This window comes from Chrysemys picta, chromosome 16 (assembly GCF_011386835.1).
Source record: "Chrysemys picta bellii isolate R12L10 chromosome 16, ASM1138683v2, whole genome shotgun sequence".
Classification (NCBI taxonomy): Eukaryota; Metazoa; Chordata; order Testudines; family Emydidae; genus Chrysemys; species Chrysemys picta.
The window spans coordinates 1,061,106-1,079,007 of NC_088806.1; the positions used below are offsets into that span (position 1 = coordinate 1,061,106).

At 61.8% G+C, this 17,902-nt stretch overlaps 2 protein-coding genes and 1 pseudogene across 2 annotated transcripts in view; all 3 read left to right on the forward strand.

Moving 5' to 3' along the window:
- Positions 1-17,902, forward strand: part of MED11 (mediator complex subunit 11) — a 25,924-nt gene that overhangs the window by 5,510 nt on the left and 2,512 nt on the right. The window lies entirely within an intron of this gene.
- Positions 766-13,290, forward strand: LOC112061165 (serine protease 55-like; annotated as a pseudogene).
- LOC135976032 (zinc finger MYND domain-containing protein 15-like) lies at positions 14,470-16,201 on the forward strand. The gene is made up of 4 exons (XM_065570380.1): positions 14,470-14,905; positions 15,381-15,609; positions 15,693-15,848; positions 15,988-16,201. Exons 1-4 carry the CDS (start codon positions 14,584-14,586, stop codon positions 16,199-16,201), a joined length of 921 nt encoding a protein of 306 aa, XP_065426452.1. The 5' UTR covers positions 14,470-14,583.

Below are 17,902 nucleotides of genomic sequence, written 5' to 3' on the forward strand. Positions count from 1 at the left end.
ATCCCCCCCGGCTCCCTGCAAATCCCCCCCGGCTCCAATCCCCCCCCCCCGGCTCCCTGCAGCCCCCCCCCCGGCTCCAATCCCCCCCCCCGGCTCCCTGCAGCCCCCCCCCGGCTCCAATCCCCCCCCCGGCTCCCTGCAGCCCCCCCCGGCTCCAATCCCCCCCCCCGGCTCCCTGCAAATCCCCCCCGGCTCCAATCCCCCCCCCGGCTCCCTGCAAATCCCCCCCGGCTCCAATCCCCCCCGGCTCCCTGCAGCCCCCCCCCGGCTCCAATCCCCCCCCGGCTCCCTGCAGCCCTCCCCCAACTCCAATCCCCCCCCAGCTCCCTGCAAATCCCCCCGGCTCCCTGCAGCCCCCCCCGACTCCAATCCCCCCCCCAGCTCCCTGCAGCCCCCCCCCGGCTCCAACCCCCCCGGCTCCCTGCAGCCCCCCCGGCTCCCTACAGCCCCACCCCGACTCCAATCCCCCCCGGCTCCCTGCACCCCCCCCCCGACTCCAATCCCGCCCCCGGCTCCCTGCAGCCCCCCCCCGGCTCCAATCCCCCCGGCTCCCTGCAGCCCCCCCGGCTCCAATCCCCCCCCCGGCTCCCTACAGCCCCCCCCAACTCCAATCCCCCCCCAGCTCCCTGCAAATCCCCCCGGCTCCCTGCAGCCCCCCCCGACTCCAATCCCCCCCGGCTCCCTGCAGCCCCCCCCCCGACTCCAACCCCCCCCGGCTCCCTGCAGGCCCCCCCCCTGGCTCCAATCCCCCCCCCCGGCTCCCTGCAGCTCCCCCCGACTCCAACCTCCCCGGCTCGGGACAGGCCACCCCATGGCCCGTGGCCCAGGGAAGCCGGCGCCTTTCCCCGGCGGGGGACATGGCCCTGCCCCACCCGGGTCTTCGCACCTTGGCGTTCGCTGCGGGGAAACGCCGGGTTTGGGGGCGTTGTGCATCTCGCGGTTCCGTGTGAATTGGCCCTTGGGTTCGTTAAGAGCCGAATGGCTTTTGTGCCTCAGGTGGGGGCAGAAAAGTCACAGGAAAAGTGACCCCCCCCTCCCCCCTCCAAAAAGACCTCAACGGATTTAAAGACAGTTCGGCTTTGCAGCCCGTGGGAACGTGGACGGGGGATCCGGGAGGGGAAACGGGATCTTGGTCTCGGTCGCTTGTTGGCTTTGCTCTAAATAGTCCCGGGGGGGCTGGAGGGGGGGGGGGCTGTTGAGTTGTTTTTGTTGCATGTTCTCGCTTTTGTTTCCTGGGGCTTTTCTGTGACTAACACGGCTGCAGAAGTGGCTATTGGCCAGCTGGGGAGAGCGGCGAGAAAACGCGCCCTTGGGTGCGTGGGGTTTGGAGCTCGGCAGCTGGGCCCCCCAATCTTCTCTCTAGCCCCCCTCTTTCCCCTCCCCCGGGAAGGGGCTGGAACCTGTTTCCCCCACAGCCTGACCGACTCCCTGCCTGGTGCGTGTGGGGGCAAAGAGACACCCTCATGGGGGCGAAGGGGGCTGGGGTTGGAGGCAGATTAGCAGAGACATTCTGGGGCGGGGTGGGAGCCAAAGGGGAGTTCGCAGGTCGGGTTGGTTTAAAGCGATTTAAATCAGAGAATCAGAGAACGGGAAGGGACCTCGTGAGGTCTCTAGACCCGACCCCTGCACTCAAGTCAGGACTAGGTATTGACCAGCCCTGACGGGTGTTTGTCCAGAGGGCTCTTAAAAATCCCCAACGATGGAGATTCTACAACCTCCCTGGGCAATTTATTCCAGTGCTTAGCCCCCCTGAAAGGAAGTTTTTCCTAATGTCCAACCTAAACCGCCCTGGCTGCAATTTAAGCCCATTGCTTCTTGTCCTGTCCTCAGAGGTTAAGAAGAACAATTTTTCTCCCTCTTCCTTGTAACAACCTTTTATGTACTTGAAAACTGTGATCATGTCCCCTCTCAGTCTTCTCTTCTCCAGACTAAACAAACCCACGTTTTTCAATCTTCTCCCATCGCTCATGTTTTCTAGACCTTTCATCTTTTTTGTTGCTCTTCTCTGGACTCTCTCCAATTTGTCCACATCTTTCCTGAAATGTGGGGCCCAGAACTGGACACAATACTCCACTTGAGGCCTAATCAGCGCCGAGTAGAGCAGAAGAATTACTTCTCGTGTCTTGCTTACAACACTCCTGCTAATACATCCCACAATGTTGTTTGCTTTTTTTGCAACAGCGTTACACTGTTGACTCATATTTATCTCGTGATCCTCTCTGACCCCCAGATCCCTTTCCGCAGGACTCCTTCCTAGACAGTCATTTCCCATTTTGTATGTGTGCAACTGATTGTTCCCTCCTCAATGGAGAACTTTGCATGTGTCTGTGAGGAAGTGGGACTGTTCTTAATGTTTCCTTTGAATACTGTGTGGGTGCCTCAGTTTCCCCTATGCAGTTCTTAAGTCTCTAGGGGGTGAGATTGCTGCAGAGCAAAGGGCCGGTGTACATAAATGGCCGACTCTGTCTCCTGGCAACTGATGTCCGGGGCCCTTCCCCCCTGCAAGAGGATGCTAAAGGTGTGGGAGAACAAAGTAATCAGGTGATCTCCTGGCCCGGGAAAGGAACTCAGCATAGAAGGAGGGGCTGGAGAGTTTCAGTTTGGAGCTGGCTGGGGACGGGAAGTGAGGGCAGATGGGGGTGTCTGGCTCACTGCCCCCCAAAATGGACCCAGCTGAGGGGTCCTGTTCTCTGTATGTACAAGCTCTGTTTTAGACTGTGTTCCTGTCATCTAATAAACCTCTGTGTTACTGGCTGGCTGAGAGTCACGTCTGACTGCGAAGTGAGGGTGCAGGACCCTCTGGCTTCCCCAGGACCCCGCCGGGGCGGACTCGCTGTGGGAAGTGCACAGAGGGGCATATGCTGAATGCTCCCAGGAGAGACCCAGGAGGTGAAGCCATGTGAGCGTCTTGCCCTGAAGACAGTCTGCTCCGAGGGAGAGGAGGCTCCCCAAAGTCCTGCCTGGCTTTGTGGGGAGCAGTTCCAGAGCATCGCCCGGGGACGCCGTGACAGTGTCCTTATGGAATTTCATCCTATTTACTTCAGACCATTTCTCCGGTTTGTCCAGATCATTATGAATTTTAATCCTATCCTCCAAAGCACTTTTAACCCCTCCCAGCTTGGTATCGTCCACAAACTTTATAAGTGTCCTCTCTAGGCCATTATCTAAATCATTGATGAAGATATTGAACAGAACCAGACCCAGAACCGATCTCTGCGGGACTCCACTCGTTATGCCCTTCCAGCATGACTGTGAACCACCGATAACTACTCTGTGGGGACAGTTTTCCAACCAGTTTTGTGCCCACCTTATAGCAGCTCCATCTAGGTTGTATTTCCCTAGTTTGTTTATGAGAAGGTCATGCGAGACAGTATCAAAAGTCTTACTAAAATCAAGATATACCCCATCTACCGCTTCCCCCCAGCCACAAGCCTTGTTATCATGTCAAAGAAAGCTATCGGGTTGGTTTGACACGATTTGTTCTGGACAAATCCATGCTGACTGTTACTCATCAGCTATTATCTTCAAGATGTCTGCAAACTGATTGCTTAATTATTTGCTCCGTTAACTTTCTGGGGGCTGCAAAATCTGGCTTGAAAACCTCAACGTTCCTTATGGTTTGCATTTTTCGTTCTCTTCCTGGAGAGCGGAGCCTTTGTCCCATCCGGGAGCCGGGCCCACGCAGTAATCTCTACTTTGGTGCCGCTTTGGGCTGGCCCAGGGGCTTCGCCAGAGCGAAGCACGTTTATTGATGTGGCTGTAGATTTCTCCAGATGAACATTGCCGGGCTTGGACGAGCTTAGAAGATCTTCTGGCTCGGATACAGCCCTTCCCGTCTGGAGATCTCGAAGCACTTTATAAAGCAGGTGGGTCTCGTTAGCTCCACTTCACAGATGGGGAAACCGAGGCACGGAATGGCCCGTGAAGCACACCTGTGTGCTCTACCCACTATCATTTTTTTTACCTTGTGCTCCCCTGCGACATTATTGACAGAATCTGTGTCCATCTGTTGCAACCACTGTTGTATATTTGCAGCAGGTGCTGTACAAAGGTTGTCGTGCGAGGTGTTTGTGGAGAGGTTGTGGTGTGCTGGGGGGTGTGTGTATTGGTTTTGTAGTTGACGGTAGGAATGTTGGCTCTGCGCTCGTATCTCAAGGTGTGTGACTCTAAGTACCCGCAGTGAAGCATTGGGGCGGCTTCTTGAGAAAGGAATTTGCAAGTTAAGGGCCCAATCCAGAAACACTTAACAGACAATGGATCTTGGGAGACTCCAATCCAGATAAGAAATCTACCTGGGGGTGTTCAGGATGGCGTGTGGGCAGTGGCTACCACCTGTAAAAACTGAGTCACGCCTGGACATGTGACTGGCCCATGTGACTCCAAACTCCATTTTGTTGTAATTTTCCACAGTAGGAACAAAGAGTGTTCTTACACCTGGAGGAGACTATAAAAGGCTGATGCCTCATCTCCATCTTGTCTTCAATCCTGCTTCTTACCTCTGGAGGGACTTTGCTACAAACGGAAGCTCTGAACAAAGGACTGAGGACCCATCCCAGCTGGGGATGTTCCAGAGACTTGATTTGAACCTGCAGTTTATTCCATCGCTGCTGCAAGCCTGAACCAAGAACTTTGCCATCACTGTACGTAACTGATTCCATGTAACCAATTCTAGCTCTCAGCGATATTTCTTCCTTTTATGAATAAATCTTTAGATTGTAGATTCTAAAGGATTGGCTTGTGGGGAAGATCTGACTTGTCTAGTGACCTGGGTCTGGGGCTTGGTCCTTTGGGATCGGGAGAACCTTTTTCTTTTACTGGGGTATTGGTTTTCATAACCATTCATCCCCATAACGAGTGGCGCTGGTGGTGATACTGGGAAACTGGAGTGTCTAAGGGAATTGCTGGTGTGACGTGTGGTTCGCCAGTGGGGTGAGACCAAAGTCCTCTCTGTCTGGCTGGTTTGGTGCTGGGTGTGCAAAGGACCCGAGCCTTGGGCGGGGTCTGCCCTGCTCTGAGCGATTTGTCCTGGATTGAGGCTCTCAGTTGGGTCCCACCAGAACCAGCATCATTACCGACCCCTTACCCCTGTCTGTGACCCCCAATCCCCAGAGCCAGGCCCGGGAGGGAGGGACGCGGACAGGGGTGAGGGGACCCAGGCCTCCATTGTGCTGGGGGGTGGGGGGAGTTTGTCCAAACCCGGGTTGCGTTTAAAACGAAGTGAGGAACGGAAGCATTGTGGTTTCCTGTCGCGCTGGGCCAGACGCTGTGAGCTCTGGAAAGCTGCCAAGGGCCGGGTTAGGAGCCATGGGCATAGGACAGAGGTTGTTAGCAGCAGCAGGGGCCTGCAGCAGGGAAACTGAGGCACACAAACCAGTGAGAGTCACATGCCACACAACATGGGGAAACCCCCCCCCCCGGTCACACGGCATCCTGCGTGCCTCGGACTCAGCCGATCCCCCCGCCCGGGCGCCGGGTCAGGGGTGGGAGAGGAATGTGCAGCTTTTGGAAACTTTCCCATGACCTGTCCCCGGAGGAATGCCACGGCCTGGGGGATGCGGGGGAGACCTGCCAGCTGGCCGGGCAGCGACCATTAATGCCCGGAAGCCATGGGGAGCAGGAACTGGAGGCCGAGTGCCTGGGGGCCAGGCTGGGAGTCCGTCCTGCGACTCTGAACATTACGATAGAGGCAGATTTTTTAAAAACACTTAAACCCCCTGTCCCAGACCCCCATATTCCCCCCCCCACGTGCTCTCTCTCGGCTCCACACAGCCCTGGGGGGGTCTCCCTGCAATGCGACGGCCCCTCTTGGGGACCTGCTGTCTCTCCCAGGGCCCCAGCCCTGCCTGGGCCCGCACCTCTGAGCCCCCCACAGCTGGGCCCCCTTGCTCTGGGGCGGGGGACATGCGGGGCGAAGAAGCCCCCCGGGGCCAGGGATGTATGCGCATGGCCCTTTAAATATCACTGTGATGTCATCGCTGGCGCTACTGTGACATCACGGCAGGCAGCTCCTCCCCCTGTGCCCACCCACCGCCTCTCCCGCTGCTGGGGGGCAGCCAATGGCAGCGTGGCGACTGCTGGAGCTCCTCCTCCTTGGGGCCACGGGCATCTGGGCGACAGGTGGGTGCCGGGGGGGATGGACAGGTGCCCCTGCCCCAATCATACCCTCCCCCCCTGCCCTGGAAGGGGGACGGGTCCTTCCCTACAGTCGATGTCACAGGGCAACCCCTCCCCCTCCAGCCTTTGATGGCGTGTGATGTCACGGAGGCTTCTGATGTCACACATGTGGCGCTGTGATGTCATCCAGTGAACGGGAACAGGGGGGTGGAGATGTGGCATGTGAAGGGCTGGGAGCCCGGACGCCTGGGTTCTCTCCCCGGCGCTGGGAGGGGAGTGGGGGTTGGTGGGTCAGAGCAGGGGGGGCTGGGAGCCAGGACTCCTGGGTTCTCTCTCCGGCTCTGGGAGGGGAGTGGGGGTTGGTGGGTCAGAGCAAAGGGGCTGGTAGCCAGGACTCCTGGGTTCTCTCCCCGGCTCTGGGAGGGGAGTGGGGGCTGGCAGGGAGAGGGGGGCAAATGTCTCTAACGGGGGCTCTGTCTCCCCAGGCTGTGGCTTCCGGCCGGGATACGACAGCCCCAGCCTCTCCCCCGCACCCCGCATCATCGGGGGGCAGAAAAGCCGCCCTGGGGAATGGCCCTGGGTTGTGAGTCTCCAGACCCAAGGGCACCACTTCTGTGGGGGGAGCGTCATACACTCCTGGTGGGTGCTGAGCGCAGCCCACTGCTTCCACGACACCCGGTAAGGGGGTTGCGGGTCGGGAGTGAGGGGCACTGGCAGAGCTGGGGGGGGGGCAGGGCTGGGCTGGCAGGGGCTGCGGGTCGGGAGTGAGGGGCACCGGCAGAGCTGGGGGACAGGGCTGGGCTGGCAGGGCCTGCGGGTCGGGAGTGAGGGGCACCGGCAGAGCTGGGGGGGGGCAGGGCTGGGCTGGCAGGGGCTGCGGGTCGGGAGTGAGGGGCACCGGCAGAGCTGGGGGACAGGGCTGGGCTGGCAGGGCCTGCGGGTCGGGAGTGAGGGGCACTGGCAGAGCTGGGGGGGGCAGGGCCGGGCTAGCAGGGGCTGTGGGTCGGGAGTGAGGGGCGCTATCCCTGTGCCCAGGCCCCAGGACGTGATGGTGGCGGCCGGCAGCGTGACCCTGGGCATGGGCGGCGTCACCCGGCGGGTTCGACGGATCCTGTCCCACCCCAGCTACAGCCGCAGCACCTACGACTCGGACCTGGCCCTGCTGCTGCTGAGCCGCCCCCTGCCCCCGGGCCGGGGTCTCGGCCTCGTCTGCCTCCCCGGGGAGCCGGCCGACGAGGACGACGGGCAGTGGGGCAGCTGCTATGTGGCCGGGTGGGGCACCACGGAGTACGGTGAGCGGGGCTACCTGGTGGGCCTGAGCCGGGGGGAGCAGGGGCGGGGCTGGGAGGGGGCTGGGGAGGAGGGGGTCTCTCCAGGGGTGTCTGGCTGGGGGGGGTCAGGCCGGAGGGGGTGGGGCCGATGGCTGGGGGGGCCCATGGCTGGGGGGGGTCTCTCTGGGGGTGGTCTGGCCGGGGCTGCACCGTAGTCTCTCGCAGGGCAGGAGACGGTGTCGGGAGTGCTGCAGGGGGCTGGCAGGGCCCATGGCTGGGGGGGAATCCGGCTGGGGGGAATCTGGCCGCGGGGGGTTCCGGCAGGGGGTTCGCAGGGGGGTCCGGCCGGGCTGCAGCGTCGTCTCTCGCAGGGCAGGAGACGGTGTCGGGGGCGCTGCGGGAGGCTGGCGTGCGGATCGTCGATTGGCTGCGCTGCATGTGGTGGATGGGGGCCCTGACCCAAAACATGGTCTGCGCCGGGCACGAGGAGGGCGGCCGGGACGCCTGCCAGGTGGGGACCCCCCCCAGCCCCTCCCCCGCCCAGGCCCCCCCATTCCTCCCAGCCCCTCCCCCAAACCCCACCTCTGCCCCACCCCAGGGCGCAGGCCCCCCCACAGGGCCCCAAACTCCCCCCCGTCATCCCCCGACACCCTCATGCCCTGGACAGGGGACCCCCCGTGGTTCGTCCTTCGCTCCCCCCGTCTGCCCCGTTCCCGCGGCGGCTTCTGGAGGTTCCCCTCCATGCTGGGGTCGCACGTTCGCTGCCTCCTCCGCGTCTGTCCTTCCTCTGTCACTTCCTTCGCTTCCTCCGCGTCTGTTCTTCCTCCATCGCTTCCTCCTTCCTCCGCTTCCTCCGTCGCTTCCTTCCTTCCTCTGTCAATTCCTCCATCGCTTCCTTCCTCCACTTCCTTCATTCACTGCCTCCTCCACGTCTTTCCTCCTTCCTCCGTCGCTTCCTCCCTCCTCCGCGTCCTCCGTCGCTTCCTCCTTCCTCTGCTTCCTCCATCACTTCCTTCCTTCCTCCGCTTCCTTCATTCACTGCCTCCTCCGCGTCTGTCCTCCCTCAGTCACTTCCTTCCTCTGTTGCTTCCTTCCTCCTCTGCTTCCTCCTTCACTTCCTCCTGCCTTCCTCCTCCTCCGCTTCCTCCTTCACTTCCTTCCTCCGTCGCTTCCTTCCTTCCTCCGCTTCCTTCATTCACTGCCTCCTCCGCGTCTGTCCTCCCTCCGTTGCTTCCTCCTTCGCTTCCTTCCTCCATCGCTTCCTCCTTCACTTCCTCCTTCCTCCGCTTCCTCCGTCGCTTCCGTCTTTCCTCTGTCAATTCCTCCATTCGCTGCCTCTGCCACGTCTGTCCTCCCTCAGTCGCTTCCTTCCTCCTTCACTTCCTCCTTCACTTCCTCCTTCCTTCCTCAGTCGCTTCCTTCCTCCGTCGCTTCCTCCTTCCTTCCTCAGTCGCTTCCTTCCTCCGTCGCTTCCTCCTTCCTTCCTCTGTCGCTTCCTTCCTCCGTCGCTTCCTCCTGCCTTCCTCCTCCTCCGCTTTCTCCGTCGCTGCCTCCTCCGCATCTGTCTTTCCTCCCTCGCTTCCTTCCTCCGTCACTTCCTTCCTCCTCCACTTCCGTCGCTGTCTTCATTCGCTGCGTCCTCCATGTCTGTCCTTCCTCCCTTGCTTCCTTTGCTTCCTCCGCTTCCTTCATTCACTGCCTCCTCCGCGTCTGTCCTCCTTCCTCCGTCGCTTCCTTCCTCTGTCACTTCCTTCCTCCTCTGCTTCCATCGCTGCCTTCATTCGCTGCCTCCTCTATGTCTGTCCTTCCTCCCTCACTTCCTTTGCTTCCTCCGCTTCCTTCATTTGCTGCCTCCTCTGCGTCTTTCCTCCTTCCTCCGTCGCTTCCTCCCTCCTCCGCGTCCTCCGTCGCTTCCTCCTTCCTCTGCTTCCTCCATCACTTCCTTCCTTCCTCCGCTTCCTTCATTCACTGCCTCCTCCGCGTCTGTCCTCCCTCAGTCACTTCCTTCCTCTGTTGCTTCCTTCCTCCGTCGCTTCCTCCTTCACTTCCTCCTGCCTTCCTCCTCCTCCGCTTCCTCCTTCACTTCCTTCCTCCGTCGCTTCCTCCGCTTCCTTCATTCACTGCCTCCTCCGCGTCTTTCCTCCTTCCTCCGTCGCATCCTTCCTTCTCCACTTCCTTCAATCGCTGCCTCCTCCACGTCTGTCCTTCCTCCGTCGCTTCCTCCGCTTCCTTCATGCACTGCCTCCTCCGCGTCTGTCCTCCCTCCTCCGCTTCCTCCATCGCTTCCTCCTTCCTTCGCTTCCTCCGCATCTGTCCTTCCTCTGTCACTTCCACCTTCCTCCGCTTCCTCCGTCACTTCCTTCCTTCCTCCACTTCCTTCATTCACTGCCTCCTCCGCGTCTGTCCTCCCTCCTCCGCCAATTCCTTCCTTCCTCTGTCAATTCCTCCATTGCTTCCTCCTTCGCTTCCTTCCTCCATCGCTTCCTCCGTCACTTCCTTCCTTCCTCCACTTCCTTCATTCACTGCCTCCTCCGCGTCTGTCCTCCCTCCGTCGCTTCCTCCGTTGCTTCCTTCCTTCCTCCACTTCCTTCATTCACTGCCTCCTCCGCGTCTGTCCTCCCTCCTCCGCTTCCTCCATCGCTTCCTCCTTCCTTCGCTTCCTCCGCATCTGTCCTTCCTCTGTCACTTCCACCTTCCTCCGCTTCCTCCGTCACTTCCTTCCTTCCTCCACTTCCTTCATTCACTGCCTCCTCCGCGTCTGTCCTCCCTCCTCCGCCAATTCCTTCCTCTGTCAATTCCTCCATTGCTTCCTCCTTCGCTTCCTTCCTCCATCGCTTCCTCCGTCACTTCCTTCCTTCCTCCACTTCCTTCATTCACTGCCTCCTCCGCGTCTGTCCTCCCTCCGTCGCTTCCTCCGTCGCTTCCTTCCTTCCTCCACTTCCTTCATGCACTGCCTCCTCCGCGTCTGTCCTCCCTCAGTCGCTTCCTTCCTCTGTCGCTTCCTTCCTCCGTCGCTTCCTTCCTCCGTCGCTTCCTTCTCTTCCTTCCTCCTTCCTCCCTCCGTCGCTTCCTCCCTCCGTTGCTTCCTTCCTCCATCACTTCCTTCATTCACTGCCTCCTCCGCATCTGTCCTCCCTCCGTCGCTTCCTCCATCACTTCCTTCCTTCCTCCACTTCCTTCATTCACTGCCTCCTCCGCGTCTGTCCTCCCTCCGTCGCTTCCTTCCTTCCTCTGTCAATTCCTCCACTGCTTCCTCCTTCGCTTCCTTCCTCCATCGCTTCCTCCGTCACTTCCTTCCTTCCTCCACTTCCTTCATTCACTGCCTCCTCTGCGTCTGTCCTCCCTCCGTCGCTTCCTCCTTCGCTTCCTTCCTTCCTCAGTCGCTTCCTTCCTCTGTCGCTTCCTTCCTCCGTCGCTTCCTCCTTCACTTCCTTCCTTCCTGTCGCTTCCTTCTCTTCCTTCCTCCTTCCTCCCTCCGTCGCTTCCTCCCTCCGTTGCTTCCTTCCTCCATCGCTTCCTTCATTCACTGCCTCCTCCGCGTCTGTCCTCCCTCCGTCGCTTCCTTCCTTCCTCTGTCAATTCCTCCACTGCTTCCTCCTTCGCTTCCTTCCTCCATCGCTTCCTCCGTCACTTCCTTCCTTCCTCCACTTCCTTCATTCACTGCCTCCTCTGCGTCTGTCCTCCCTCCGTCGCTTCCTCCGTCGCTTCCTTCCTTCCTCCACTTCCTTCATGCACTGCCTCCTCCGCGTCTGTCCTCCCTCCTCCGCTTCCTCCATCGCTTCCTCCTTCCTTCGCTTCCTCCGCATCTGTCCTTCCTCTGTCACTTCCACCTTCCTCCGCTTCCTCCGTCACTTCCTTCCTTCCTCCACTTCCTTCATTCACTGCCTCCTCCGCGTCTGTCCTCCCTCCTCCGCCAATTCCTTCCTTCCTCTGTCAATTCCTCCATTGCTTCCTCCTTCGCTTCCTTCCTCCATCGCTTCCTCCGTCACTTCCTTCCTTCCTCCACTTCCTTCATTCACTGCCTCCTCCGCGTCTGTCCTCCCTCCGTCGCTTCCTCCGTCGCTTCCTTCCTTCCTCCACTTCCTTCATGCACTGCCTCCTCCGCGTCTGTCCTCCCTCCTCCGCTTCCTCCATCGCTTCCTCCTTCCTTCGCTTCCTCCGCATCTGTCCTTCCTCTGTCACTTCCACCTTCCTCCGCTTCCTCCGTCACTTCCTTCCTTCCTCCACTTCCTTCATTCACTGCCTCCTCTGCGTCTGTCCTCCCTCCGTCGCTTCCTCCTTCGCTTCCTTCCTTCCTCAGTCGCTTCCTTCCTCTGTCGCTTCCTTCCTCCGTCGCTTCCTCCTTCACTTCCTTCCTTCCTGTCGCTTCCTTCTCTTCCTTCCTCCTTCCTCCCTCCGTCGCTTCCTCCCTCCGTTGCTTCCTTCCTCCATCGCTTCCTTCATTCACTGCCTCCTCCGCATCTGTCCTCCCTCCGTCGCTTCCTCCGTTGCTTCCTTCCTTCCTCTGCTTCCTCCATCACTTCCTTCCTTCCTCCACTTCCTTCATTCACTGCCTCCTCTGCGTCTGTCCTCCCTCCGTCGCTTCCTTCCTCCTTCGCTTCCTTCCTCCCTCGCTTCCTCCTTCACTTCCTTCCTCCGTCGCTTCCTTCCTTCCTCCACTTCCTTCAATCGCTGCCTCCTCCATGTCTGTCCTTCCTCCGTCGCTTCCTTTATTCGCTGACTCCTCTGCATCACTCCTCCTTCCTCCTCCACTTCCTTCCTCCCTCGTTTCCTTCCCCCCTTGCTTCCTCCGGCGCCTCCTTCGCTTCCTCCACGTCTCTCCTTCTCCGCTTCCTTCATTCGCTGCCTCCTCCGCGTCTGTCATTCTTCCTCCTTCGCTTCCTTCATCCGTCGCTTCCTTCCTCTACCACTTCCTCTGCATCTGTCCTCCTCTGCTTCCTTCATTGGCTGCCTCCTCCGGGTCTGTCCTTCCTCCATCGCTTCCTCCTCTGCGTCTCCTCCTTTCTTCCTCCTTCCTCCCTCGTGTCTTTCCTCCTTCCTCTGTCGCTTCCTTTGCTTCCTCCCTGGTTGGTTTGTTGGTTCTCGCTGGCGCGTTCTTGCGTTTTCTCCTTCGTCCATTCAGCCCGCGTCTCGTTCCTTCGCTTTCTCGGTGACCTGGCTTCTCCTTCGATGCTCGTCCATTGCCTCCATTTCTCCTTCGTTTCTTCGTTCGTTTTCTCCTTCTGTCCCCGACTCCTTTTCTCGTCAGTTCGTTCGTGGCCTCCTTTTTCTCGTTGGTTTGTTTTCTCGCCTGTTCATTCATTGAGTCATTTTCTCCATTTTTCTCCCCCTTGTCAGTTTGTTAATTGACTCATCTGCTCGTTCGTCGCCTCGTTCTCTCGTTCGTTTCCTGCTTTTCTCGCTCGTTGAGTCTCGTCCTCATTTGCTGCTTTCCTCGCTCATTACTTGATTCATTTCTTCCTTTGTTCAGCCTCTCGGTTTCTTGCTGGTTCGTTTTCCTCCTTCATTGGCTGACTCGTTCTCTCGTTCCAGGGTGACAGCGGGGGGCCCCTGCAGTGCCAGGCCCCCCAGGGCTCCCCCTGGTACCAGGTGGGCGTCGTGAGCTGGGGCCGGGGCTGCGGGAGGCGCCAGCGTCCGGGCGTCTACACCCGCGTGGCCAACTACCGGGCCTGGATGGATGAGGCCACCGCAGCAGTGGGGAGACCCCTGAGGCCCCAGAAGGCCACCCCCACCAGTCTGGGCTCCGCCCCCCAAAAGACAGAGCCGGAGGTCGCCGGAGGCCCCCGCCCCTGCCCGTGGCGGCCCCTGGGCCTTTCCCTGGGGCTGGCTCTGGGGAGGTGGCTGGGCTGAGCGAGACACAAGGCATGCTGGGAAGAGGACAGAGCCGCCGCCGCCAAGGATTGTGGGCGGGGATGGCTACGTTGGCCACTGAGATTGGCCAACACTTTGGGAGGGAGGGGCAGGAGGGCGAAGGGGCATTAAATATTATGTAGAGAAGCGGAGAGCGAACTGTTCACTGGGAATAGGGGACCCAGGCAACCAGGAGAGCAGAGCAGGACGCTCGCCTCTGGGGAGGGGAGATGGGACCCAGGCATCTGGGACGGCAGCGGAGGGTGCTCGCCTCTGGGGAGGGGAGATGGGACCCAGGCATCCGGGACGGCAGCGGAGGGTGCTCGCCTCTGGGGAGGGGAGATGGGACCCAGGCATCCGGGACGGCAGCGGAGGGTGCTCGCCTCTGGGGAGGGGAGATGGGACCCAGGCATCCGGGACGGCAGCGGAGGGCGCTCACCCCTGGGAAGGGGACATGGGAACCAGGTGTCCAGGAGAGCAGAGCAGGACGCTCGCCCCTGGAGAGGGGAGATGGGACCCAGGCGTCCGGGAAAGCAGAGCAGGGCGCTCATCCTAGGGGGACGGTGGGGAGGGGAGATGGGGCCCAGGCATCTGGGACGGCAGCGCAGGGTGCTCGCCCCTGGGGAGGGGAGATGGGACCCAGGCATCCGGGATGGCAGCGCAGGGCACTCGCCCCTGGGGCGCCCCGGGGGAGTGGGGCGGGATCTCAGGGTGGTGGGAGCTGGGGCAGGGCGGGGGAGGGTATCCCTGGGGAGCTGGAACCCCGTGATGTCACAGTGGAATCTCGGGGCGCCCGGGGTATTTACCTTCAAATCAGCTGGAGGAAGCAGGTACGGGGGGGGGAGCTGGGGAGATGGGGGGAGGGCTGGATTGGGGTTATTATAGGGGGTGGGGGGCAGCAGTGGGGGGGGGACGGGCAGATCTGGGGGTCCAGGGGGTTGGGGTCCAGGAATCTGGGAGGACTTTACTCAGGAGTGCCGGGGGGGGTGCTAGGATGGGGGTCAAGGACAGGGATGCAGGAGGTGGGCTGGGGAACGGGGGGCTAGGGGGTGTCTCAGCCCCCCAGGAACGAATTCAGAACGGGGTACTGAGTTGGGGGGTAATGGGGGGGCGCAGGGTGGAGGTTTGGGGGCTCCGTGCTCTAACCGGCCACATCCCCCCAGGATGGAGTTCGTGACGGGGTACCGGGGTGGAGGTTTGGGGGTGCGGGGTGGAGGTTTGGGGGGCTCCCTGCTCTAACCCCCTGGCCCCCCAGGATGGAGTTCATGACGGGGTACCGGGGTGGAGGTTTGGGGGTGCAGGGTGGAGGTGTGGGGGGCTCCCTGCTCTAACCCCCCCGCCCCCCAGGATGGAGTTCGTGACGGGGTACCGGGCTGAGGTGCTGGACCTGGCCGAGTTGCTGCTCGCCTGGCACCGGTCCCAGGCCGGGGGGCCCCGGGACAGGCAGCACCAGCGGCGCCAGGAGGGGCACGTCCGGCGCCTGCCCCCCGACCCCGCCCTCTGGCTGCTGCACATGCTGCCCAACTCCCGGCTGGGGCTGGCGCTGCCGGGGGGGGTCCGGGGGGAGCCCCGGGGGCGGCTCTGCGGGGAGGACGCCCTGCAACTGCGGGACCTGCAGCGGGCGGTCACCTTCCTGAGCCTGGACGAGGAGGACGAGGGGCCGGAGACAGGTACCCCCCAGCCCCCCACCCCCCTCGGGGCTCCCCCGTCTGCCCCCTCCCCTGCCTGTCCCCGTGGGGCTCCCCTGCCTGCCCCTCTCTCCCCAGCCTCCTGTCCCACATGGGGCTCCCCCATCTGCCCCCTCCTCTGCCTGGGCCCCTCTCCCCAGCCCCCCGCCCCTCTCTGGGCTTCCCCGTCTGCCCCCCTCCCCTGCCTGCCCCTGCCTCCATCCCACCACCAGGCCCCCATCCCCGTGGAGCTCCCCCGTCTGCCCCCTCCCCTGCCCCATCTGCCCCCCCGTTCCTGTGGGGTTTCCTGCCTGGCCCCCTACCCCCAACCCTGCCAGACACCCCCTATTCCCCGGGCACCCCCCTGCCCATCCCCCTATCTTCCCACCCCTGCTGGGCCCCTCCCTATCCCCTGCCCCACACCCAGGGCTCTGAACCCCGCCCTCCGCCGGTCTCACCTCTGCCCCCCTCCCCCCAGGCCAGGCCCTGGTGCATGTGGAGCGCCTCCTGCTGGTTACAGACGAGCACGGCACGGTGATGGGCCTGGATTTCCAGCTGGGGGCCGGGGCCCCGCCCAAGCCGTCCACACCCCCCCCACTGGAGCAGCTGGCGCTCGGTCTGCTCTGCCAGAGCATGGCCTGTCCAATGGGCGGGGGGGAGCCCCGCCGGCCCCGGCTGCTGGCCGTGGGGGACCCCACCTTGCACAAGTGAGTGTGAGCGGGTGGGCGGCGGAGGGGTTGCGTGCCCATCCCCCACCTCACTGACCCCTCCCCCTTGCCTCTCCCCACAGGTCACTGGAGCCCCTGCTGCCCCGGCTGGGGGTCAGACTGAGCCCAGGCCCCATGAGGGGCTGGGGGCCGAAACCCACCTTCACCTTGCCCTCCATGCGCGTGCGAGCCTGTCACGTGTGCAAGAGACACGGGTTCCACGGGCGGCTGGTGCCGTGGTGAGCGCGGGGTGGTGGTGGCGGGACCCTGCAGCCCCCCGGGGTGACCTTTGCCCGCCCCCCTGGCCTGTGCCCGGGCCAGGGTTTGAGGGGGCCGCAGGCTAGCTCTGAGCCCCCCTATCTGTCCTGTCCCCCCCAGCCAGCAGTGCCGGGCCGTGCTGTACTGCTCCGAGCGGTGCCGGGCGGCCGACTGGGCCCGCAGCCCCGAGGACGCGGCCCACCGGGCCTGGTGCCCCCGCATGGCCGGGTACATGGCCCGCGCCCGCCAGCTGGCCGACCTGCCCTTCACCTTCGCCGCTGGTGAGCCCTGGGCAGGGGAACGTGGCGGGGGGGGCAGGGGGACGGGGCCGTAGTGCACTGGGGGTGGGGTGCAGGGGGACATGGGGGGCCCTGGGCAGGGGCAGCTCTGGGTGGGGGGGTTGCCAGGTGGGGGGGCTGGGCAGGGAGAGGCCACTGGGGGGCACCAGGTGTTGTACTTAAAGTACTGCACAGGATCTTTTCCGGGGGAATAAGGCAAAACGCCACATTTATTAGTGATACATGTATTCATTAACACTGTATCATATGCATATATTACACTTACACTCACACACACACACAAACACACTCCGTCTTGTTGTTACCAATTAGTTGCTCCCCTTAACTTCACTGGCCAGGTGAGTTAGATGGGGGAGGGGGTGGAGCCGGGCTTCTGCCGATCCGGATCGATGCTCCCATGTTGACAAGACGAGACCCGGGGTCCTCTGCAAGACACCTCACTTTTATAGCAGCTTTCCTCTTATGCAAATCTATACCAGATTCAAACTCTGTGTCTGTGTCCATTGGTCCTTTGTGCTGCTTTCTTTTGAGTGTTGTCCCAATGCTGCAAAGAGGGTGTTTCCAAAAGAAGGAGCTTGCTTCTAACCCCCCCAGGCCGTCAGTATGTCTGCTTGTCTTTAATGAGCCCACTTGACACGTTTTATTGTTCTTGGGTCTGGCTCCCAGCCCCTCTCCAACAGTTGAGGCTGTCTGGAGGTGCTGCCTTCCTGCCTTGCTCATCCACACCTCATTCATTCAACAGGGCAATTGATTAAGAGGGGGGGGGGGGAGAGCTCTTGTTCTACTGCTAGCAAACAGAAATTTTTCTTCTATCTTATTCTATCCTTAGGGGCTATAATATTATACCAAGGGCAATGCAAAGTTTCTAAATGAGGCTTTGATACAAAGTCCATGAAAACAGAGGTCACACGTGGGTAGACCCACCACAAGGTTATATGAAGAGGCACAATGTAAAGTCATATGAAAATTATCAGAGATTGATCTACACAGGCAGGGGCACTGGGGCAGGGGAAGGGGGGCTCTCGGTGGGGGGGCTGGGCAGGGAAGGGGGCACTGGGCAGGGGGTGCTGGGCAGGGGGGCTCTCGGTGGGGGGGCTGGGAAGGGAAGGGGGCACCAGGCAGGGGGCGCTGGGGCAGGGGAAAGGAAGGGGGGCATGGGGCAGGAGGCATTGGGCACGTGAAGGGGGGGGCTCCGGGTGGGAAATGTGGGGGTGCACAGAGCCGGACTTTATCGGGGGGTCCCGGCCCCCCATTTCCCTTGCAGAGGTGACCAGCGACGGGTTCAACAGGGAGGGGTTCCTGGCCGCCCGGGGGCTGACGCGGGGGTACTGGGCCCACGAGAGCATGCTGGTCCGGGCCCCCGACTATGGCGTGGGGCTGGGGGGCCAGAAGGACTGGAGACCCGGCCTGCTGCAGAGCGGTGAGCATGGGGGGCCGGGGGCCTGTCCCCTCTGGGGGGCGCCGGCTCCTGTCCCCACCTTAACCCCACCTTTCCCTCCCGCCCAGGTAACCCCTTCGAAGCACTGAGGCTGGAGGGGGGAGCGGCTCTGCCCCCCACCTCCCCGGAGCCCCCTGCACCCAGGACCTATTTCAGTGAGATGGGGAGGGGCGGGTTATAGCTCGGGGGGGCGGGGCCTGGCAGCTGGGGGGAGGGGCTGGTCCCATCTGGGGGGGAGGGGCCAATGGCAGCTGGGGGTGGTGCGGTCCCAGCTCTGGGGGAGGGGGAGGAGCCAGTC